This window comes from Lacerta agilis, chromosome 1 (genome assembly GCF_009819535.1).
Source record: "Lacerta agilis isolate rLacAgi1 chromosome 1, rLacAgi1.pri, whole genome shotgun sequence".
Taxonomy (NCBI): Eukaryota; Metazoa; Chordata; class Lepidosauria; order Squamata; family Lacertidae; genus Lacerta; species Lacerta agilis.
In genome coordinates, this window is record NC_046312.1 from 38,596,516 (window position 1) to 38,621,896 (window position 25,381).

At 41.9% G+C, this 25,381-nt stretch overlaps 1 protein-coding gene across 2 annotated transcripts in view; it reads right to left on the reverse strand.

Annotated features, from left to right (window-relative positions):
- The window catches only part of RASGRP1 (RAS guanyl releasing protein 1), a 49,131-nt gene that overhangs the window by 19,289 nt on the left and 4,461 nt on the right, over window positions 1–25,381 (reverse strand). The window contains exon 2 of one of the 2 annotated variants that reach the window (XM_033144728.1): window positions 17,115–17,290. In XM_033144728.1, the coding sequence (XP_033000619.1) occupies window positions 17,115–17,290 (176 nt within the window). Of the gene's footprint in view, window positions 1–17,114; window positions 17,291–25,381 lie in introns of those variants that run through there. The other variant, XM_033144737.1, reaches the window with a different exon arrangement.

Sequence of the window (25,381 nt, forward strand, 5' to 3'; positions counted from 1 at the left end):
AAAGAGCAATTCAGTGTTATTAGGAACATGGAGGGAAAGTTCAATCTGTACTAGATTTTCCAGGTTGCAGTTTGGCCTGTTCATTCATAGACCCTTCTATGGCAGGGATAGCTTACTAAGCAAGGGGCTGTATGGTCATCAGAAGAAACACTGGGATGCAGGCTTCTGCACCTAACTGTGGGCTACATTTCATTTCCTTTTTAATTAGAAGAGCTCCTTATTACATTAATGTACTCAAGGAGGTATAAAACCCACAGAAATGGCAAAATAAACAACAACAAAAACACACTGTCGTCACATAATAATTCAAAATTTAACTAAAAAACAAATGAACAAAATTTAAGATTCCAGTTTGTATATAGCATTACAAGATATCGGAATACAATAAAACAAAATCACCACCAACAATTACAACCAATGAATAATTACAACCAAGCAAGCCAAGTCTGTGGAAATGCAATACACAAAATAGGCTACATCATGTAGCAAGATGACTCAGGCCCCATATTGGTCAAGGACCACCTGATAGTGCAGTAGTGCCCTTTTCCAATTTGTTTTAGGCATTGTGAAACTTCCCAGAGATCTCTCTCTCTAGGAAATTTTACAAGATGTATGTAACATTTCAGTTCTATATAATGGAAAAAAATTGGGGGAAAGCTGGACTGGGTGCTCAAAAGACTGGAAGTGAACTTAAGTAGAGGACCTACAGTCTCTTGGAGCCCAGCTGGGGATTTCTTGGGTGTAGGTTAGTGATTCACCAATCTCACTCCTTTCTGTGTCGAAGCTCAGATATTGGGCAGGGAGGGTATTCTAAACCAGAGAAAGGAAGGTGTTCCATCCATGTTCTTCATTTTTGGGACCTTATTGATAGTTTACTCTCTTGGTTCCCCATCCACAGTTTGATTAAAGAAATGTGGCATTGCAGGAATAGTGTTTTTTACAAGCAGGCAAGTGTCATCAGGCTTCAGACACATTCAAGGGATCTGGAAGCTCTTCAAGTGAATTTGCATTCTTCCTTAAAACTACAGTGGTACCTCAGTTTACGAACGTAATCCGTTCCGGACGTCCGTTCTTAAACCAAAGCCGTTCTTAAACCGAGGTGCGCTTTCCCTAATGAGGCTTCCCGCCGCCGGTGCCCTTCCACCATTCGGTTTCCGTTTGTAGACTGAGGTAAAGTTCGCTAACCGGAACACTACTTCCGGTTTTGCAGAGTTCTTATACCGAATAGTTCACAAACAGGGGTACCTGAAAAGTAACAAGTGCAAGGCCTACTCTCCAACAAAGCACTTAAGATGGGTTCATCTTGGTTCACAAAAGAGTATCTTAGATTATATACAGACAGATCTTCAGTTAGACTAAATTGCCACTCAGACATACAGGGAAGTAAATCCAAGAACAGGACTGAATCAATTACAGTATCTAAACAAAGTGACAAATGACACTTTTTAATGCTAGTGAAAGTACTTGCTAAACATTAACACTCATTTTGCTGCAGGGTGCCCTGGTGTGAACTATTTTCCTTAGTACTTACATTGAAGCCAAGGCTTATATTGCAAGTGTTGATAACCGCCTACGGTTTTGTGGCATTTGGCCAAATACAGTATTGCAATTTCATTCAGTTCTTAAGATACTTGCTGGTTTGAGTAGAAACATAAGTTCCTTGCTTGTTTAATACAAAATATATTCCCCTGAAACAAGGTAAATGCGTGCCTGGCATGCTCTGGTCCATGGGGTCACGAAGAGTCGGACACAACTGAACGACTGAACAACGAAAAACATCTTTTAAAATGTTGCTAGATGTGAATAAAAGTTAACAAAACAGAATTATATACTTTTGAAGCAATACTTTAGGTGAATATCGTAATAATATGGGATATCCTTCTCTGTTTCTTTAAAACCATCTCTGAGAGCTCTGGTTTTGACTGGAGCAGACCCCAATCAGCCATGAAGCTCAGTGAGTCACTTTGAGTCAGTCACTATCCTACATCACAGGACTGTGATGAGGATAAAACAAACGGGAGTGTGGAAAGCAGGTTAGGAAAACTGTATGGAAGGAAGGATGACAACTCTTCTTTGCCAGCACCACTGCTCTGATAAAAATCAAAGTCCCCAGAAGCTGCTTTAAATTGTGTTTCTTTTTCTACAGCCAGGCAATCAAAACATGGACTTCTCTTCCTTTGTTGTTTCCAGTCCATTTTTGCTTTAAAGGTATTTGTGGACTAGGAATATGTTTGCATTTCCCCTGTATTTTTTCTAAGGAACCCACAGGAATTCAGCATCATGTGATGTTGAATGGTCTGCCTGTGCAAGTATATCAGCTTGCCAGACAAAACAATCTCCTTTCTTCCCCCCCTCCCCCAGTTATGACGGTTCTCCTGAACCCCCAAGCCAATTTCTGCTGGCAGGGTTTGCTAGGTGACTCCATAATAATAAATAATTAAGGAAACGATAAGGGGAAAAAATGGAAAAGCCACCCGCACATGGTTCTAGGAGAAAACATTTGCATTAATATATATCTATATAATGCATGTGTGCACACAGTTGTGCACAGTTGTGCATGTGTTTATATATAACATTCTCTCTCTCTCTGTGTGTGTGTGTGTGTGTGTGTGTGTGTGTGTGTTTAGAATGTCTGCAATCCCAAAGGTCCCAGGTAGAGAATACATACATACTAAAGCAAAGCAGCACACCAAAAAATAATATAGCACCAAAATATAATTCATCATAAAAATCACATAACCCTTAAATAGAATCAGCAAAACAATGAGGTTTACCCTCATTTTCATGTAACATGTATTACTTCAATAATAACTCTTGGTGGGTGACAACATCACTTAACACAATTACTTCAAAGCATTAAACAAATTATCAGTGTTCTAAAAAACAAAACAAAACCATGAAAACCCAAAGAAACTAAGAAGAAAGTGTGTTGAACCTTTGCGGGGGAGCCATTCCACAGAGTTAGGACAACTGCAGAGAAAGCCCTGCCCCCACTTCTCTTGACAACTTTACCTCTTGGAAGGGAAGTTACTTGAGATCTCAAAGATCATTTTAAAAGGCAAGTGGACTCAGGCAAGCAGATGTTCAAAGATACACTGACCCCAGGCTTAGGAAGGGCTTCAAATGTAAGAAGCAGCACCTTTAACAGGGTCTAGATACTAACAGCCGCCAATATAGCTAGTTCAGGACTGCGCCTATTGGTGCCCTTCGGTTATGTAGGCCAGTGTTTTTCAACCACTGTTCCGCGGCACACTAGTGTGCCGCGAGATGTTGCCTGGTGTGCCGTGGGGAAAATTGAAAAGGTTGCAGGCGCGGATGCCGAAGCGGCGCTCGCAGCCGCCCAAAGGCCGGCTGCGCCCAAAGGGCTCCCACCACATGAGGACGGTCACCGGCTTGTCGCCCTCGTCGTTGCCGCGGCCCCACGCAGGCGGCAGCTCCCGCAGGCTGCTGGCGGCGTAGAAGGCCAGCACAGTGCAGCAGGACAGCCCGACCGCCAGCAGACGCTGCTTTAGCCCCGACACCCCCGGGTAGGAGAAGCCGTGGCATGGCCAGGGCGCACAGCGCGCAAGCTGGCCTCTCAGCAGACACAACAAGCCCGGCTCCGGGGGCTCCATCGCGGGCCGCCGTCCCTGCCGCCAATGGCCAAGGGGATAAAGAAAGTGCCGAGGGCGCATCGTGGTCCTTTGGCGGCATTTGCCACCGCCTCCTGCCCAGCCCCGCCTGCGAGGGCGCCGAGTGGTGCATCCCGATGGGTCCGGGGTTGCAGGCCCGCCTTCCCCAGAGGGGGCCGTGGGCTCTCTGGCCTCCTCCAAGCCCTGCTTCTAGCGGGAGGGTGGCCACTCCAAGGATCCGAACTCCTTGGAGAGCCGCCGGACACGACCTGGTTGCTCCTTCTCCCTTTGTTTGTTTGTTTGTTTGTCTGTCTGTTTGTATATGCCGATTTCCTTGGGATGGGCAGAGATTCAGCTGGGACAGCTTCCCCCTCCACCAGCACAGCGGGAGAAGGGATGGCACGCACCTGTTGGATTTCTGCCTGCTGTAAGAGGTGGAAGGTGTGAACCCGCGAAATCGGATGGCTTCTGCTGTGCTGTTGCCCTCTGCCTGCTCGGAGATGCAGTGATTTACTTGGGAGCTGGAACGGCTTTAGTTGGAGTTGGAACGGCTTCTGTCTTGCCTACCCGGGAGGGAAATGCCCAAAGCTCTCGCTTTAACAGCGCGCTCCCAAGCATGGCATACTTAGAAGTCAGCCTCTGGTTGAGTTAACCTGCTGCGGTATTGCAACCCGAAGCACGGAGAAGTGCGACGCAAGTTGTGATCACGATGCAAGAATGAATTTCTTAAAATTAAATTTCTGTTTTACATTTTAGAATATGGTGGTGTGCCTCGTGATTTTTTTCATGAAACAAGTGTGCCTTTGCCCCAAAAAGGTTGAAAAACACTGATGTAGGCCACTGTGTTAAAAGCAGACCTCAAAGCTGAACCTCCTATTACAGTGTTCAGTGAAGCAACCGGGTATAGTCTGCATTAAATCCACAAAGATCTGGGGAGTTAAAAACTGGCTACAGGTCCCAAATGCTAGATATACCCCAAACTGTCCAACAGCTCATAAGTTCTTTACTCAAAAGTAGACAGAACAACATCTATGCTATATTCTAAATCTTGGATTTTTCATACATTCTCATGCAGGAGCTACTGTACACACACTGTATTAACGAAAGCATTAGAAGAGCAAAACTAGCAAATTGTATTCTTTTAAGTCAACTTCCGCACAGTTTCAATATGCACTTGAAGCTTGTTCAGTTCATCTTAGCCTTAACAAGTTAAACACTTAACGCTTTATGAGACTCACTCTCATTTCTTCACTCTAATTTCCGCTTGCATACCTGTCAGTAAAACCACACACCCTGCTGGGAAGAAACCCTTTAAGTAAATGTTAAATGTGGTAGAAGCGTGTTGTTAGAATTACCACATTTTGCATTAGGAACCTGCTTTTAAATGTGGTGTAGTTTAGTTATGCTACTTTGCAAATAAAATAACACCGCATTATAAAAATAGAATTATCTTGGAAATGCTGCTCATTATCAATATTCAGTGCTTTCTCAGTTTCAGAAATCATTTGCCCACATGCTGTAAACAATATGGCTGCATTCGTGTTTCCTATGTGTGTGTGTGTGTGTGTGTGTGTGTGTGTGATTCATACTCAGAGTAGACCCACTGAAATCAATGCACTTAAGTCCATTAATTTTAATGCATCTACCATGAGGATGGCTAGCAATGGTTATCACACAGGCCAAATTCTTCTTAAATTGACAGTTGAATCGGTTCACTGTATTATTTTTTCGCGTTTTCTGTTTTGAACCACCCTGGGATCTTCGGATGAAGGGTAGTATACAAATTTAACAAACAACAACAACAATAATAAATAACTCTACATTCTAATATGTTGTGCTAGCTTCAAATGCTTTCAGTGGGTTACTTACCCTGACATGCCACATACCATAATTATGGGTCTTCTGTTTTTATTCCAGTCTAATTTCTCACTTTCCTAACAAGTCACAGATTGGGAGCCCAGATGTTTATTTGTGTAATAATTTATGAATCAACTTTTACAGGTGTTTCAAGGCAATTTACAAATATATTGTAAAAACAGCTAGTATGTTGTTGGACTCTAACCCCCATTAGCCCTAGTCAGCATGGTCAATTGTCAGGGATCATGGAAACTGATAGTCAAAGAACATCTGGAAGGCCACACATTCTCCATCCCTGAGTACTGAAACAAGAAACATGAGCATACTTCAGATTTCAGGGACAGCAGAAATCAAGATATATGACCCAACCCATCCTAACCATGTTTACTTAGATGCTCTGATGGTTTCCACATAAGTTTATTTCAAGTTGAGCATGCTTAGGGTCTGCAGGTTTAGTAAGACATAGGGTTGCCACACATCTGGAATTTTCCAGACATACCTGGAATACTGCAGCCAAAAGCAGTGTCAGGGCGGAAACCGGCTAAATGTCCAGGAAAATCTGGACATATGGCAACCAATGTCAGCAGTGTTGTTTTTGCAGATTTCCCTCAAAAATGTCCAATTTCTTTACAATTTTGCTTAAAAAGCTCAACTTTTCTGTCCAGATGTTCACTTTCTGAAATATGGTGACCCTGTAAGACATATCTTGCTATTCAACTAAAAAGCATTAGCCGTATATGAAAATAAAATTAAAACAGAAACATAAAAAGACAGTGAACTGTTACATCTCCAAATAATGCTTTGCAGCAGATTTTCTCCCCTTTGAAATGCAGTTATTCTGTGGCAAGATCCATAGTCCACTATGTCAGAAACTACATAGTCCACTACGTCAAAAACTGCATTTGATTAGCATTTGTACTCACCAAGAAGTATCTGAAATAGCATTAGTTATACATTTTAAATGGTGCTGATTACACTTTTAGCCTGCCCTTCTATTGAAAAGTTTTGAGGATGTCTTCCATCCTGTCACTGACCAGGTCAAGACCTGCTTTGATTTAATAATGAACACCATCGTGTGTTAATGTGGGCAGTTGTTTAAAGGAGTGGTACAACTATAATTACAACATAGTTTTTATCAGCCTTTTCTTAGCCTCTTCCCTCCACCTTCCTATGACAAGCACACTCAAGGAGGTTTACAAAACAAAGTAAATACAACGTAAGACAAATAAAAATATAGTCATAACCATAAAAACACAAACGCATAGCAGCAGAAGAAGCATAACTCAACTGCAAACAAAAGGAACAAAAGTCTCCCTAAAACTGGTAAGCATCTCCCTAAAACCTAGACAGCATCTTAAAAAGCAAAGACATCACCTTGCCGACAAAGGTCCGTATAGTTAAAGCTATGTTTTTCCCAGTAGTAATGTACGGAAGTGAGAGCTGGACCATAAAGAAGGCTGAACGCCGAAGAATTGATGCTTTTGAATTATGGTGCTGGAGGAGACTCTTGAGAGTCCCATGGACTGCAAAAAGATCAAACTTATCCATCCTTAAAGAAATCAGCCCTGAGTGCTCACTAGAAGGACAGATCCTGAAGTTGAGGCTCCAGTACTTTGGCCACCTCATGAGAAGAGAAGACTCCCTAGAAAAGACCCTGATGTTGGGAAAGATGGAGGGCACAAGGAGAAGGGGACGACAGAGGATGAGATGGTTGGACAGTGTTCTCGAAGCTACTAACATGAGTTTGGCCAAACTGCGAGAGGCAGTGAAGGATAGGTGTGCCTGGCGTGCTCTGGTCCATGGGGTCACGAAGAGTCGGACACGACTGAACAACTGAACAACAACAAAACTGGTAAGAAGGGAGCAGACAGACAAGCTTCCCTTGGAAGATTGGGTGCCACAACTGAAAAGTCCCCTCCAGCCACAAACCATAATTCCATCAGCAAAAAGACAGGAAAGATAGCCTCAGATACCAAACACAAATCTTGGGCGGGTTCATACTGGAAGCCACAGTTCCTGAAGTATCCTGGTCCCAAGCATTAAGGCATTAAAGGCCAAGGCCAGAGGCCTTCCTTCATGTGCCGCTTCCATGATAGGCCCAGAGGGTGGTAACATGAGAACGAGCTTTTCCTGTGGTGGCTCCCCATTTGTAGAATTCTCTCCCCAGGACACCTTCATTACAAATCTTTAGGCACCGGGCAAAAACATTGCCTCTATCTGGGGGTTTGGGGTGGGGGGGTTAAGTGAAGACAAACGCTGAGAAGTTGGTGCAGGTGAGCGTAGCGGAAGCAAGCTGATTTGCCAGCTCAGCAGAGCCCCTTTTAATTGACACAATATGCAAAGCCAAACAGATACGTTTTGGACTGTGATCTTTGCACACATCTTCCAATCACGCACTGGTGGGATGGTGCAAAGTTATTTTGGCCCCTGTTTCCACGGTGTCACTTTCTCCTCGAGCAAAGTTTACTCCAAGGAGGCAAAAGGTCACAGACAGGGCACGGCACAGACTTCAGAGAAAGCACAAAGATTAGAGAGAGGCCATGGGTTCAGGAAGCACAAAAGGTTAGACAGAGGGCATGGCACGAGACAGCTGTGGCTTGTCTGTGGACAGAGATGTGCCTCACGCCTGGTGGCCATTCCTTGCTGAGGCGGAGTGTGCTCTGCAGCAGGGGTGTTTCTAGCCCCTTGGCTGCGCGGGGCAGGAAGCCAAGAGGCACCCCTGGGGGCGGGGCATCGTGGCGTGTGTGTGCTTGAACGCGCCTGCTTTGCTTCCCCCCTCCAAAGGCCCTTTTCCCGTTGCTTCCTTTTTTCTCCCCTTTTGGCCACTTCTTTTAGCACGAGGGGCGGGCCAGCGAGGAGGGGGCGTCACGCTTGTCATTGGCATGACGCCCCCTCCTCGCTGTCCTGCCCTTCAGACTGAAAAAAAGCCACTGGATGGGGGGAAAGGCAGCATGCTGCCATTTGGGGCCCGCCCGGCGGTGCGGGGTAAGGGACAGCGGCCAAACTGTCACCTCCCCTCCCCTGGAAACCGGGGCGGGCCGCCACCCCTGCCACCCCCTTGCTACGCCCCTGCTCTGCAGCCTGTCCGCCATTGCTGGGGGGTGGTGGTTTGTTTTTGTTTTATTATGTATTTTGTGTTCTCATTCTGTATTTTTATGTTGTGAACCGCCCTTTGATCTTCAGAGTAATAAACAAATTTAGTAAATAAATAAAATAAATTTGGAGCAGCATGTTTGGAGCGGGGGGGGGGAAGAGATTGCTATTTTGTCTCCTTCCCCCTCCTTTTTGGATATTTTTGGTGGGTTGCTTCATCACATTGTGACTGCGGTATGGAGGGGCAGTTTGACTATATTTATCTGAACAATAAACTGACAAATATACTTTGTACAGTAGAAAATACTTTATATCCAAAAAATTCAAAACACTGGAAATCATAATTTTTACCCCAGCAGCTTTAAATGACTATGTGATATTAATTCTTTGGTAAATGTTAGCAGTTACAGCTCATTGCCAATGAAGTTGCTCACCATTTTAAACGGTTTTTAAAACAATTAAGGCTGAACGTTCATATTTATAGATAGCTGTTTTACATTAGTTAAACACAATCAGCTCTAGTTAGCAAATTAGCATTCTAAAGGGTTCTAAACAAGTCTTCTGTTCCTGTAATGTGATTACTTCCCTATTAACTTCATTTCAGTTGCCAAGCAACATAAAAGCTTTATGCCACAATTACACTAGGATGAGTTAATAGCACATAGATTAATCTCATTTTAATACAAAATAGTAAATCTTAACATGCGAACATTTGGGTGGAATAAAATCCAAGATATACAGTTCAGGGCAAAGATGCTTTAATATACGTACATATTTAGAAGACAGATATGATATCTACTGAAAGATAAAAGAAGCAAAAGGTAAATAATTTGTTCCTATATTAAGTCCAAAGTTATATAACACAAACTACAGTATGTTGACTTATTTTTGCAATTTGTTAAGGGTCTGTATGAATGAAATTAAATTGCAGCTGTTTATTGGGAAACTGATACATTTTCACTCTTGCAAGTACTACATTTAATTAATTATGTTCCTGTATTTCCATGTTGAATAGTTAAAACTGTAACAGTTTATTAGGTAATCTGATGTACTATGACAAAAGGTGTAATGGTCTTGTTTATCCTTAAAGATAAAAGACCAAAGACTGGGGTGTTGTTGTTTTTTAAAATGTATTACAGTAAATTATTTAAGATGCATTTTGAAGTGAGAAATAAACCATGCCGATACTATATTTCAAGTCTCTGAAATCACAGGGAGTGTAGACCCAGCCTGACGAGAAACCCTGCAGTTCTACCCACAAAATAAAGGCCTAGGTCAAGAATTCAAAATTACTTTTTTTTGGCAGAGGAATGATGGTTGAAACATGCAGTACTGTTTTAAAAAGACCTGCCAGTTATGAATGTATCTTGAAAATCTAAATGCAGCAAGAGACAGTGATTCTGAATTTAAGAGGGGAACCCTAGCTGACAAAGTCTCTTGACCCCAGTCGCAAAGTGCCAAGGGAACAAGTGAGCCAGAGAGTTGTCAGTTTGGCAACAGGCTGAGGAGTCTAGTCTGCCCCTTCTCTCTTTGACCTAAAAAATCCCAAGCGTCCAAATAAAGTAACTCAAGAAACCTACAAAAAACATGCAGGTAGAGAACCAGCAGAGGTGAGGAGGTTTTCCAGCATTCTGTGCAGAATGTCAATCAATCAATAACAATTTATTCGACCGTCAGTCAGAACACAATCATCCATACAAATTTTAAAAACCTGAGACAACTCAGAGGGGTTTACACTAAAACATACAGTAAAAGTAAATTATACATAAAAACCCATATCGATACCATCGAATGTCACAGGTACTATTATGTGTCCCTGTGCTTGGTGTAATGAGCTCTTGGTCCTCAGGGAACATGTTTGGCTGGTCTGGAGAAATTCAGACAGGTTGGCAGACCAAGTGTTCAGGGGCATGGCAGAAGTGTCACCACTCCCAGGGTGATAGTTCCTGTGCTGAAATAGAAAATGAGAGTCTTCGGGGGAAAGGGCATCACTCTAAGGAAGAAGGAAAGGATGCCTTAGGAGGAACCTATTGGGGGGAGGGCAGAGAAGAACAGATGCCCTCCCTAGCCAAGGGTACTACTCCAGAGTTTATGACAGGCCTACAAACCACATAGTGACTTGCTTGGTTGGTGTAAAGGTTGCAGATGTTGCATCTCATCTAGCTATCCTAGTAGATAGGACTGAGGAGGAGTCCTGTGGTCATGGTGCACATTGGCTCGGGTGACACGGGGAAACGTAGACATGCAGTCCTGGAAGCAAAATTCAGGTAGAAAGATAGCTTTGATAGGTTCAAGATAATTTCCTTTAAATGCTAACCTTTACATCTAGGAGGGCAAGGGGGGCCATCTAGGCAGGCAAGGGTGAGAAGTCTCAATGCGTGGATAAGATGGTGGCATTGGGAGGTTGGGTTTGGAGGGCCTGTAGAAAAGGGACAGGGCTTCACTGTTCACATTTAAAAGGGGGGGATGTGGAAGAGCAAGCTTATAAATTGATTGTTAAGGTAAAGCTGATGTGAGGAGATGGGGAATATTCAGTATGGGATCAAACATCTCTCAGGGACGTGAATGAAAAAGTTTATGCTTTTCCACATGGGAGAAGGGTAAAACTAGGCAAAGACAGTGCAGGAGGATGTAAACTGCCTTAGTATTTCTTCCTGAAATGAAAGGCGGTATACAAATTATTTTAACAAAAATAATGATAGCAATTCAAGGAGGCTAAAGTGGCCTAAGGCAGAACACCCATGCCAGAGACATTTGGAAAGAGACACTATGTACAGGTGCTTATATGCTAGTAGCCTCTGAGAAAAAGTGGGCAAGCTGGAGTGCCTGGTTTTAAAGCTCAGATCAGATATAGTGTGCACAATGGAAACTTTGTGGAATGGACGTTAATGATAAGGTATTGTTATCTCTGAATCCAACTCTACTGAAAGGTGTGGGGTGGAGCACACTGGATGTGGTGTCTTTTTGTACATCCAAGAGGGCACAGAGTTCAACAATCTCAAAAAAGGAATACGCCTCCACAGAATCATTGGGGGTGGCACTAATGGTTCCCATGAGTAATTTAGTAATGGGAATGTACTGCCACATGCCTGGCCAAAATGTTCATCTTGAGATGTAGTATGAACTCCACAGGTATTCAAAGGGCAAAAGGATGTAATAATGAGAGACTTTAATTATCCTCATACAGACTGGGTACATGCATGGCCCGGCCACAACAAAAAAGATTGTGCTGGGCTTAATCTTAAGTGGTACTGAGGACCTGGTGCAACATGTAACGTTGCTGAACTGATTGCTAGCACTATAGTCAACTCCCCCAAAATTCAACATACATGCAAGTAGACAACTATTAAGAAAATTCAACATGAACAAACTTCTAAAAAATGTGGGATTGGTAAAAAGGAAGTTGAAAGGGAAAATCAAATCTCTCCAGAATGCTTGTTGGTTATTCAAAATTACAACAATAACACAGATTAGGAAAGGTGCCAACAAGACCAAAAGAATGCCAGCATGGTTAATGGCTAGAGTCAAGGAAGCTATTAGGGACAAGGCAGCTTCCTTCAGAAAACGTGTGTCTTGTCCAAATGAGAACGAAAAGGAATGCAAACTTTGGCAAAAGCAGTGCAAGCAGACAATAAGGAATGCAAACAAAAGAATTCAAGGAGCACATTATTTAAAACACTACGCTCAACAATAATAAATCATTTAAATACATTAGAAACAAGAAACTAGCTAGAGAGGCAATTGTACTTTGGACGACAAAGACACCTGTGTGTGGTATATTCACGCACAGGTGTCTTTGTCGTCCATGACCCACCTTACACAAAGACCACCCTACGCAGAAACATCCAGTCCCTTCTACCACCTGCCACATTAACTACATGGTTAACCTTGTAGGGAGCATAGCTGGTTTGCCTTCTGCCAAGTCCTTGCTCTACTTCTTCAATTACATGGGTGTTGCTGAAAGACCCAGCAACCTTTCCCTAGCTACAAAAACTGCAGAGCAGCAATGCCAAATAGGTATTGCCATGGAGACCTGAAGGACAATGCCCTGCTAAGAGAAGCAAAACTCATTACTGAGCCATTTAAAAACATGTAACAGTAACCTACTGTTTTTCAGTTTTTATGTTATGAGAGACAAGCAATTTCTCCATTTAAAATGAAAATCTGAGATTCCTGTGTTTTCATCACGGTCTACATGTTAGTCTCCCAGCTCAACCCCAACGCAATAGTTACAATTTAATACAATTGTCTTCATAAATCACGTTTGTACTACAGTATTTTCAGATTTGGACAGCAAATGCAATACTGGGGGGGAAAGTCCAAGAATTCTGCCCCTGACCAAAAAAAAAAAAAAAACCCTAGACAGAATTACTGTCAGGAAGAGTAAGCTCAGGACTCATTTTAAGTGCCAAGACAAGATTTCCACAAAGCAATATCTATCTACCTTATAGGGTTTGCATCTTCTGGCAGCCAAGTCTTGGTCTAAATGACAATGAGTCTGTATCTCAACTGGGAATCCTAAGCATTTGCCCTCCTGGCTGCAGTTCAAACCTTTTATACTATAACAAAATGAAATATTGTTATGTTTATAATTTGTGGAAAATCAACAAAGATTTCTATTAGAAAATGAAATGCAATTACAGATTTTTGAAATCAAAACCTTTGTATATTTTAAGAGTGAAGGGTCTGAACTGCAAGAATTGCAAGTTACTGACATCAATAGAGCAACTACACTGACTACTGCTTTTATTAACTTAAGACGTATCACTTCTTCTATTTGAGGCAGGAAAGCAGAATCTTTATTCCCTTCACTTCTGCTGATCTCCAACTAGGGTTGGGTGAATATGTCAATTTCAGTTTATCTCAGTTTCTCTTTTTTCAGTTCTCCACATTTCCACATAGGCTTGCAATTATTATTTTTAAAGTCCTCATGAAAATCCATCAACACTTCAGTGCAAATTTATCCAAATTTTTCCTTAATAATTGCATGCAATTGTTCCAAATACGCACGTTTTTGCAAAGCAATGTCCCCAAATATAATGTATTTTAATGCTGTTTTCACTAATATATGAATTTATATATGCTTTACCCTAGTATATGCTTTCTTGGTACACATTACTTGGCCAATGAACTGAATTGCAAAATTCAAAGAAATGTGTTTTGGTTTGCATGTTGTTTCAAAAAGTGCAGATTTTTAAAGTTCATGTTTAAATGCAAACTGGATTGAATTTATCCCCTATCGCTATCTCCAATGCAATGTTTATACCTTCCAAAAATAAATGAGAAACTTCCTTAAAGCTGCTTATCTGGCTGTACCACCTTCAATTCTTGATGTTTTAACAGTGCTACGAAGTCCCAAGAGACTTAACACAATGCACATTCTTAATATAGCATTAAATCAGTTTTAAATAGCTTTAAATCTTTCATTATCTATGGAACAGACAGTGTTCTTAATTGTTATTTCAATTAAGAAATTTTGGTTTTCTGTAATCCAGTCCCCAATACTCAAACTAAGTTGAACCTTGGAAAAGGTTATGTCTGCATATGACTATAATTTAGGCAAGACACTCACAGACTCCTGACAGCAAAAAGAAATGAAAATGCATCAAGTTTTAATAGCTTTAGTACAAAGCATTTGTAATCCCTGCTTGCTGTTTCCCTCAGAGCATTACTAGAACATATTTAAAGCAGTTCCATCCCACAGCCCATTTCTATTCACTTTTTGTTGTTTAGTCGTTTAGTCATGTCCGACTCTTCGTGATCCCATGGACCAGAGCACGCCAGGAACTCCTGTCTTCCACTGCCTCCCGCAGTTTAGTCAGATTCATATTGGTAGCTTCGAGAACACTGTCCAACCATCTTGTCCTCTGTCGTCCCCTTCTTCTTGTGCCCTTAATCTTTCCCAGCATCAGGGTCTTTTCCAGGGAGTCTTCTCTTCTCATGAGGTGGCCAAAGTATTGGAGCCTCAGCTTCAGGATCTGTCCTTCCAGTGAGCACTGAAGCCTGATTTCCTTAAGAATGGATAGGTTTGATCTTCTTGCAGTCCATGGGACTCTATTCACTTTTACTCAATGCTAAATGCACAGAAATACAACTTAGGCTGAAATTCCTAGCATATTTGCTTGAGAAAAGTTACACTGAACTCAATATAACCTACCTACTTCCATGTTCACATTAGCAGCTTGAAACACAGTTTCAAGTCGCATTTGCACAGAGTTGTTCACAGCAGAGAGGGGCGGAGATGTCGTCACCAGATACACATGGCCTTTTCGTTTCCTTGTCCCTGTAATTCCTGTCATTAAGCGTTTATGTGCTCTACCGCACCGGCGCAACAACTGTTAAGGGTATGTTCACTTTACTGGTTATGCAGCATCCTGTTTCTATACACACTATATGCACCAAGCAGCAGTATTTATCAATAAGCTACAGGTTTGCTATGGATTGTGGCTAACGTCTTGTGAATGTGGCTTCAAAAAGTAGCGGATGGAAGCACACCGGATGCAGTAAGTGGTAATGTTAACATACCTTAAGGCAAAGCCCTAAATGATAGTTTGCATCTGATACATTTAACACGCTTTCAAGAAAGAGGTGAACGAACTGTGTTATTGTGGACCAACAGTTTAGTTCTTCTAATTCATTTTATTTAAAAAATAGGAACAATAGTACATTTGCTTAGGTAACTGCAAAAGCATGAGTTTTTAGTGGATAAAGCTAGGGTCCCCAACACAGAGTCCCTGAACCTTCCATATATATTTTTTAAGTGTGTGTGTGTGTGTGTGTGTGTGTGTGTGTGTGTGTTTTAATCCCTTGGGTAATGCTGTGCTGCTAAGTGAGGCATCCAGCCCCCACACCCTCATATCTCCCTTTTCCCAGATTGCCTCTGGGTCCCATGTGGGTGTTCTGTCCACTTTATTTCTTTGGCTGTTGGGGGAGGTTTTCCTGATTTTTGGTTGGAGGTGGTTCTCCCAGAAGTTTTTTTTAGAGGTGTGTGGCCTGCCTTGTTTTTACTGGGGGTTGGGGTTGGAGAAGGATAATTGCCTGTGGTTTTTTGTTTTGTTTTGTTTTGGATGTTGTGGGTGTTTTGCCTGTTGTGTATGGAGGTGTCTAAACATCTCTGTTTTTTCTTCTGTGAAATGGGAATTTCGTGATTTTTAGATTTCCAAATGTGTCCCCAGGCCCCAAAACATTGGAACCCAGAGGAATCAAGCATATGCATTACATGAACTACATATTATACTATGTAAACCGAGAACAGGGTGCAAAAAATGATTACTGTAGGTTCCATAGCATGAGTTCTTCACCCGAAATGCATTTTGCTTTGTAAAGGCTTTGTCAAAACTAAATAATGTGCATGACTTTCTTCTAGAAGTGCTGAGAGGATTAGTCATTGTTTGGAGCATGATTCAGGAAGGTAGAGTGCTAAGTGCTAAGTCTATTCAGCTTCTCTAAATCATTTACTGGAAAGAAAGCTATCAATGTGTATTATGGCACATGCATATGAACAAAAATTCAAATGGCTTGGCCAGTCATTTGCACTTGATAAGCAGTGCATCATTTATTCCTTCCCTCCTACATATAGAGACAAAACACATTTTATTTACCTACAGCTGCAATAATGCACACCTTCAACTGTATGTTGATAACACTAAATCACAATCTATGCCAATTCATGCGGCATGAATGAACTGCTTGGTACAAATTCTTCAAAGCACAGCATAAAAAACATCAGAACCAACAAATATAAACAATAATGTTGAAAATATCCCCACCCCCCCAAAAAAACTTATAAGAATTCTAGCATTTATCATTTAATTGCTTTTGTTCATGTGTATTTTATGAACATAAATGACAACAAAGCTAAGAAAGAAGCTGGTGAGAAATAGTAAAATTTTAAGCATCTAAGACTGCAATCCTAGGAACAGTTACTTGGGAGTAAGCCCCACTGAACTCAATAGGACTTACTTCTGAGTAAAAGCAAAAGGATTTGGTTGCATGATTCTAAATTTGTTCAAAGGTATTCTGTCAGCAAAAGGGGGGTCTGAATAATTCATATGCTAAGTAAAAGCTATACCACTGAGCTTTTTCACTTCATATCATTCTCTTTTATAAGAAGGCTATTATTTCCCTTTGGTGCTAAACAACAGTATCTTTCCCCCCCTGCCACCATTCATTTAGCAAAGATGCAAGTTTTCCCAAAAGATAGCATGACAATACCCAGATTTTAACATTTCAACTGAGTTCTGCAACAGTCTACATGCATTTCCATGTGTCTAATGTTGATTCAGAAGTGTGGACAGGGGGAGGGGATTTAATAATTCCACAAAGATTATAAGTACTACACTTGTTCTTTCTGCAAGGACAGCACTTACACCGATAAACATTCTGGACACACACAGAGTGATACTCATGTAACAACATATGCAGAGAGTCAAGTGTAAGAGCAGTGATGAATATACTTGCACCTGATTATATCTAAAACACTGCAAAACGAAGGACCCAAAATGCTACAGAGATACAGTCTGAAAATAGTTAAAGATAGATCACTCAACTCACCGAAAGAATGAATACAAGTATCAATAAGGTCATCTAGGTTGGCTCCCTTGGCTAAGTGACCCAAAGACATTGTTATGTTGAACTCAGCAGTTCTGGCAAGATCTGAATGGGAGCAACAAATCTCCTCCAGCTCAACAGCTGCCTTTGGATCAGTGCTGCATCCTTGTGAAGCTTTCCTAAAGGGGAAAAAATAGAAGAATTACATGTTGAGAGCACCAACACTTAAGTGAGAAATTTAACAACAGTCTCTACAGCAGGTTGGAAAAGAAGACGCTTGACTATTAAGCTCACAGGAATTGGGCTATTCAAACACTCCCCTCCCACCTAGAAAATGCATCAAATAAGGTTCCCTGTTTTGTAGAAGACATTCCCTTCTACAAACGTACTCCTTGCTCCACGTATTCCAAGAGCCACATCTGGCTCTCACAGCACACAGACCTCTTCATTATTGTCATTTTATCCATTACTTTTTTAAAAGCATACATTAGAAACAGCAAACAAACTAACAACCACACCTTGCACGTCAATTCAATTCATCCAAATAAAACAAGGCAGCAAAAAAAAATACATCCCACTATATGGGGAAAAAATTCAAATAAATGCCCAGCTTCTGTAAAAGCAAGACTGCAGAATTCTGAGAAACTGCATGCTTATTTCTGTTGCAAACATACAAACAAAAAGACAGTTTGAGAAAATCCATAAAGTAACAAGCTCTGGTCCTCCATCTAATTTCTGGACACTAGGATTTCTCTGGCCACCCCGACAACCACTTTTTGCAAGGACTAAAAAAAATGCAGCTCCTGAAACCCATAAGACTTCTACAGCCAATTTGGAAGCTAGTTGCCCAGCAAGAGAAAAGCATTTGGAGAGATGGGTATCTGGAAGAGCGAGGAAGTAGATAGAGGAGAGTAATGCTTGAACCTTTTTCCTGCCAGCAGCTTCAACCCTCCAATCTCCCTACCCACAAGATGCTTCCTTCTCTCCCCATTCTGTGGGGTTCAAATCAAGTGTTCCAGGTTATTTTGGAGTACACCCATTATTTTGATACATTTCATAGAGATTTGATCATTTCTGTCACATGGATCGGATGCATCTCCCCTTAAAACTTAGAAAGGCATTGTAAATTAACTATATCCCAAACCTTCGTGACTCAACTGATGATGCTAATTTCTGCTTTGACTCCTTAGCTATCAGTAATTTTGCATCAGCTTATACCTTATCATTTTTTTAATAATATTTATTTTATGTATTTTTATACAGTCATACAAGTGCATTCCCAGCCTGGTTTACAAAAATTAATGCACGCTCCTGCTCCTTAGCACAAACCTTTAAATAGCCTAGTAAAACAGTGCAAAAATCAACGGCTATGTTATTAACTTGATTAAGCTAATACCCATACCATTTCTGGTACAATATACTTTTCCTTCATAGTTGTGTTATGGTTTTTATTTTTAAAAAGTAATGATATATAGAAAATACAGTTTATGGGTTCCTTCTCCTTTTTCATACTCTGAAATAGCCAGAGAACCAAGGTGAAACTATGCAAATAGGCAAGGGACCTATTCTAAACAGTTCTCATTATGTTCAAAATGGAGTAGACTGTGCATGGCCATTAGGGGAGCACATGTATCCAGAGAACAGGAAGCTGCCTTACACTGCATCAGACTGGTCCATCTAGCTCATTACTGTCCACAGTGATAGGCAGCAGCTCTCCAGGAGTTCAGATAGGGTCCTGCCCCAGCCGCGACCTAGCATGACCAAATTCAGCCTTGAGCTCTATAGTGAACTTAGATACAGTCCTTCACCTTCTCTCCAAATGAATGGCTGCCATTCACTTCTGTGGAAAATATGTAAAGCACACTACTTGGGAACACTGTTGCCGAGTGGGGCAAAATCTGTTCCCTTTTTGGAGAAGCACTCTAAAGTAATACAGTCATACCTCATGTTGCGAACACAGCAGGTTACGCATTTTCGGGTTGCGCTACGTGCCAAACGTGGAAGTACCGTAACAGGTTACTTCTGGGTTTTGGCTCTCATGCATGCGCAGAAGCACTAAATTGCGCTTTGCGCATGCGCAAAAGTGCTGAATCGCAACCTGCACGTGCGCAGATGCAGCTCTGCAGGTTGCGGACGCTGTGGGTTGCGGATGCGCCTCCGGCATGGATCGCAGTTGCAACCTGAGTGTCCACTGTAATGGATGTTTGTTTCTGAATTTTAAAAATGTAGGGCCATCCCACATTTTGAAGAATGCTCTGCCAAGACAAACATCCATTTAGGTTTTAAAATATATACCTGTACATATCTGTAGAAGCCTAAGACTGTTATAATTAGGACAGAGGGTCCATGGCACATGTCTGGGTCATTCCGTTTTGCGAGAGCACGGTGGCCAAAAATGTGCAAGATCATGGCCAGATGCGTGCCTTGCATGAGATTGTGGAGCCCCAAAATGCAGGTTTCTGGGTGCCATGCTCTTGTACAGGTCACGTGACTTATCTTGGAGTGTGGCCCGGAAGACACACAGCCCTGTTTTGCACTGGGACACGTTGGAGGGTATGGTGGCACCATTCATATTCCAAACACTACCACAGATATATCAACACTTTCAAAAGTAGGGGATCCATGGCTTGGCTTTTGAAAAACAGGGGGTCTGCAGTACTTAGCTAATTGGGAACCACTGCTCTAAAGAACTGTCAGATGAATATCATCTAGCACTGGTGATTTGCTACTTTTTACAGTTTGTTAGCTAGGGGTCAAATTGCATGTACCTTTAAACACATCTTTGAATACTGTGTATTCCCATGGTGTTGTCATTTCCCTCCCTTTCATTTTCAGCCAAAATCAACTGCACAGGGTCCTAAGTAATGAGGGCCACAGTGTGGTTAAAGGGGGAATTAATCCTTTCCCTTTTACCATTTCCCCACTGAAAATCCCCACTAAATTGGTTATTTGCTGCCATGAGCAATGATGCACATCAGCGCTGCCCACCTTCATGTTCTCATCATGTTATGACGCCCAGGCAAAGTGGGAAGGAGGAAATTACATTTCACTCATCCAAAGTTCCAGTTGGCAGTCCAAAGACAATTCCAGTTCAGGTTCCCCATCCCATTTCAGCCTCAGCAGCTGGGGAAAGGCAGCAAAAACTAGGCAAAGCATTTTCTGATTCACAGGCCAGTGGAAATGATCCACCTTAGAACAATCTCAGTTACTGATTTCCAGAGAAGTAGCCATGTTGCAGGAAAAGCACAGTGTCTCGTGGCACCTTAAAGACTAAAAAATGTTTTGTGGCATAAGATTTCATGGACCACCACCCGCCTCATCAGATATTTACTCACATCATATAATTGCAGTCCACGTCATCAGTTATTGAGGCTTTTATAAGCTCACTGGTGGGGAGGGGAGAGTTCCTCCAACAGTCCCTTTCTGACGGTTAATCAGTCAAGTGCTAACAGCCAAAAGAACTAACCCAGCAAGACCCAACCACTTTTTAAATGAGTTTTGCATTAATTTTAGTTTTCTTTTGATGCTGTTAGCCACTTTGAGGTTACCACTGGCAGAGAAAGATGAGGTAAAAATCGAATGAATATGCTGTCTTACAAACACGGAGTTTCTGTCCTTACATCTTCAGAAATGAGATCAGTAGGAAACCTCTGCACCGACTACATCCATTATTACCTTCAGAGAAACCCTGTGGTTTCCCTGTAAGTGCTCACATTTTGCATACATGAAAATGTCTTACAGCACTGTAGTATTTGTTGCAGTACATTAATCGTACTGCACAAAAAAACACCAGTCGACATCTAACCATGAACTGCTAAAACATAACATACAAACAAACCCTTAATCACACAGTACAGGGACCCAAACTAACCACAAGCTCCCTCTATCTGACAATAAAGGAAAGAGGCTGAAAGAAATTACATTGCAGTCAGACTGTAGACCACTAAGTCACTTAATTGTCCCTGGACATTAATTGCGTAGGGTCAAAAAATAAAATTGACTAGGTCTGAATAAAAGGATTGTCTTCAGTAAATTATACCCGGTACATTGTACTGAATGCTATGAATCTTGGAAAGTTCCTGCCCTGGAGGAAGTGTATCATAAGTCCTTGTGAGGCATGCTCCAGCTATAAAGCCACAACCAGCACAGTGGGGGTAAGGGACTGTCATCTGCCCTGACTTTTTAATGTACCTGAAGAGAACAGCTGACTCAAACAGACCTGCTTGAAACATCAAGCCTGACAAGTGGTTGAGACTTCCTGTTCACTATTGTGGAGGAAGTGTGTAACTGGGGCCTTGTAATCATGCCCTAGGCTGGAGTTTATAGTCACAAACACAGGAGAGACAAGGGTCTGTCAGTTTGACATGAGTAGTATGGACAGTCTCCCCTTTTCTGCCTCTGAATTAACCTGTGATGGGAGAGTAGGTTTGACAAGAGCGGGCTCTGGGATATAGTGACTCTTTTTATCCTGTACTATTATTGTATTAATTAGTTGTGACTCATTCTTCTCTTGGTTTCTGATGGTTCTAGGGTGGGTATATCTGAATCGTTTCTTATATTGGCTGCCAGAGTGAAAAAATAATTGTGTATTTTTTGCTAAAACAAAGGTTGCTGTATTCATGAATTTTGCACTGATATTTGGTTGAACTGTTATTTTCTTAAATACTGAACTGAAGGTCTGTTTCAAGTTTCTTGTAGCATTTTATTGTTAGATGGCGTTTCATGTTGTTTGCCTGTTGCGCTAGCATCTTTGAACTTCCTTTGGGACAAAACAGCAGGGTCAAATGTATTATCATTCTATAAAGCTCTGATTGGTGATCTATTTATTGAGGCAGCTTTCTGCAATATATTACACTGGGGCATCAGCAGCAATACTATGCACATTAACTGTAACAAACATTTTATAAGTGCAAGAGTTTCGTTAAACATACTTAATATTCATTCTGCCCTTCATAATGAGCTAATGGTCAGATTTTCCATGCTGCATACAGGTGACCACAAATATGAAACCATGCTCCTTGCAAGCATGACTATCAGCCTTCCTAAAAATACTTAGCCTCTTTTAGCATCTCACAAAAAGGTCAGATGGTGTTAGACCCAGTGCTTTTTCTTTTTTGGGGGAAAAAGGTGCCAGTACTCACTATGAAGTTGTTACAGTAAGTGCCACACTTTTAACATTTGAATAAATAAGGTGTCAGTACTGTGTACCCTTGAGTACCCTCTGAAAAAAAGCACTGACCATTTCCGCACAGCACAAAATCATGCCTTTCAGCCTTTCTGGTGCTATGTGTGCCACCTGTTAAGAATATTAATAGTGAGACAGAACCACAGAAATCAAATCTATATTCTCATCAATGCAGGTCTCACATTCATATTACAGACAAATGCAGAAACACCACTAAAACTCAAGATATAATGCTAAACAGTGGGCTAACATTACTAACATGAGCTACAGGGAGCCTTGGGCTCACACTTCCGGAACAGCTGCAAGGAAGCAGTAGGAAGCTTTGGTTCATTCTTGTAATACCAAACTATGGTTTAATGCTATGCCTGAACACAGCCAAGGTGTGTAGATCCACCCTTAAGAGAGGAAGGGGTAAAGAACATGCAAGGATGGGTGTTTGTCCCCAGTATCTTACTTCTGTGTGATTTGGAAAGGGTTTCTCCATATTTTTTGTAATTCATTTTTAAAAGGTAAAGGACCCCTGATAGTTAAGTCCAGTCGCAGATGACTCTGGGGTTGCAAGGCTCATCTAACTTTACAGGCCGAGGGAACCATCGTTTGTCCACAGACAGTTTTTCCGGGTCTTGCGGCCAGCATGACTAAACCGCTTCTGGCGAAACCAGAGCAGCGCACAGAAATGTCGTTTACCTTCCTGCCAAAGTAGCACCTATTTATCTACTTGCACTTTTTGGCGTGCTTTCGAACTGCTAGGTTGGCAGGAGCTGGGACCGAGCAACGGGAGCTCACGCCGTCGTGGGAATTTGAACCGCCAACCTTCTGATCGGCAAGCCCAAGAGGCTCAGTGGTTTAGACCACAGCGCCACCCGTGTCCCTTCCTTTTACTGTACTACAAATTCTGTTTAAAAAATTATGTGGTCCTACAACAAAAAATGCTTCTGAATGCAGCAAACAGCAGCAACAAGCATTTTTAAAGCAACAATAAAAACAAGGTGGTGGAAATATTAGCTCACAGTATTTATTTGTAAGAAGTTTTGGGGACCCTGCAAAATTTGTGTGGCGGCAGGGAGCAATTTCTCCCTGTGTTCCTTGGGGAAAGGATTTGGGCTCTAAGATAGCTTGCCAATGTTGCTACCCCCCACCCCCATCCAACCAAATCTGACCTTCACAACTATGCACTGGGACTGCACTAGAAGACAAGGGGGAACTTCCATGACTTCTTTCCCCCATGCTCCCCACTAAGGAAACCACTGGGGGACAGATTGGTGCCACCTTGTTGGTTCTGCTGACATACTGAAATGTTGTTCCTGATGGAAAACCACTGTCATGCGCTGCCCATGGTCAATACCTGTTTTGGGAGGGTAGCACTTTGACTCCGCCCACCCAATATTTTCCTGCAAAAGTCAGCTACTCTTTACTAGCAGTAAAGGTCAACGCCTAAACTTTGGACCACTGGCCCTCTGGACACCCAGTGCAGAATCATGAGCAGGATCTAATTATACTAGAGCCTTACTTGTAGGTTCCATATTTATTAGTGAAAACGAAAGTGAGCCCTTGACTTAAGCCTCCTGATGCTCTGCTCATTTGGGCACACAGAAACAGCAGGGCACATTTTTTGGCTAGGTTAAAGGAGCAACCTACCTTATACAGAACCAGCTGGTCCTCCTTTTACTTTTCTAACCGAAGTGTGTGATTTTTTAAATGCTTCCCTCACCACCATCCATATAGAAACGTCCAGCTGCTTTGGGAAAGGGGAAATATTTTTTTTTTAACTCCATGCACCCCTCGCCCCCCAAGCTGAAAAAGTTCGACGCTTCCCCGCCTTGCCAAGCCCGGTCACTTTGTTCCCCGCTGCCCACCATGTGGATGGAAGAAGATGCCCGTCGGAAAAACAAAAGGAGGGAAGCCGGGACTCAGACGAGACGTGCGCCGGCCGCTGAGGGGAGAATGTGGGATGTAAAAGGACAGGGGCAGTCAAACCCAACTTCCTTATATGGAACTCTACAGTTGGGGGTGAACTCTACAGTTGGGAGCTTCCAACTGTAGTGTGTATGCCGAGTCTCCATGTCGCTGGTCAGTTGTGTTAATCTCTAAGACAGTTTAAAAGCAGCATTATTAAAATGCACCGTTGGCACTAGGCCAAAAGTAAAAAGAGGGACTTTCTCTCAAAAGGAGAAAGTCACCATATGTATGTTATTTAGTAACTTTTAAGCCTGCCTCTAGGATCCTTGTGTGACTAGATGATTACTTGTAAGTAAACGTTTTACACTTTACCAAAGACTGTGAAGTGTCTTATTGAAAGAGGGATAAAAAGGGGAAGACACCAGGACAATATTTTTAAGACTCTAGCGAGTCTATGCAAACTTTCTGCTGCGCATATGAAGTAAAAAGGGAATGTTAGCTCTGCTGATATTATCGAGCTTGTAAACGCAAGTTGGGATAGGATATCTAAAATAATATATCCTCTCCCACATCCCTCAACATTCCCACAAAGGGTTAGCGGGCCCAGAATTGCATATTTTTGTGTATTTTTAAAGGATTGCATCGGATTGCAATTTTGAGTTGAGTGGATTTTCCTGGTGAGCACAAGGCCTAAAGCATCCATTGTGCTGAAAAAGGGAATTAACTACCCCTCCCCTCCCTCAGTGTTCACAGTAATCCAAGGCAGTGAAGATTTGTTTAGAGATTTTTGCATTTTGAGATTTTTGAACATTTTTCAAAAATTTTGGATTTTAAGATGGCTAGTGCAAATTTTGATAGTGATACAAAACTAGGGATGATTGTGCTGAGTGAGAATAATTTTATGCACTGGAAGCAGCGCTTAATAGCATATCTAGATGCAAAGCATGTTTTGGAGGCTGTTGAAGATCCCATGCCTACTGGCACAAGTAGAGAGGATTTAGCCAAGATAGCAGCTTGGAAGCGCAAGAACAGTGAAGCTAGGCATATAATTCTATGTGCACTTCGCAATGAGCATCTATCATTAATAAATAGTAAAGATGATGCATCTCAGATCCTAAAAGACATTGAACGCATGTATGGAGAATCTTCCAGGAACTCCTACAGAAGCTTGATGTATAAATTAACC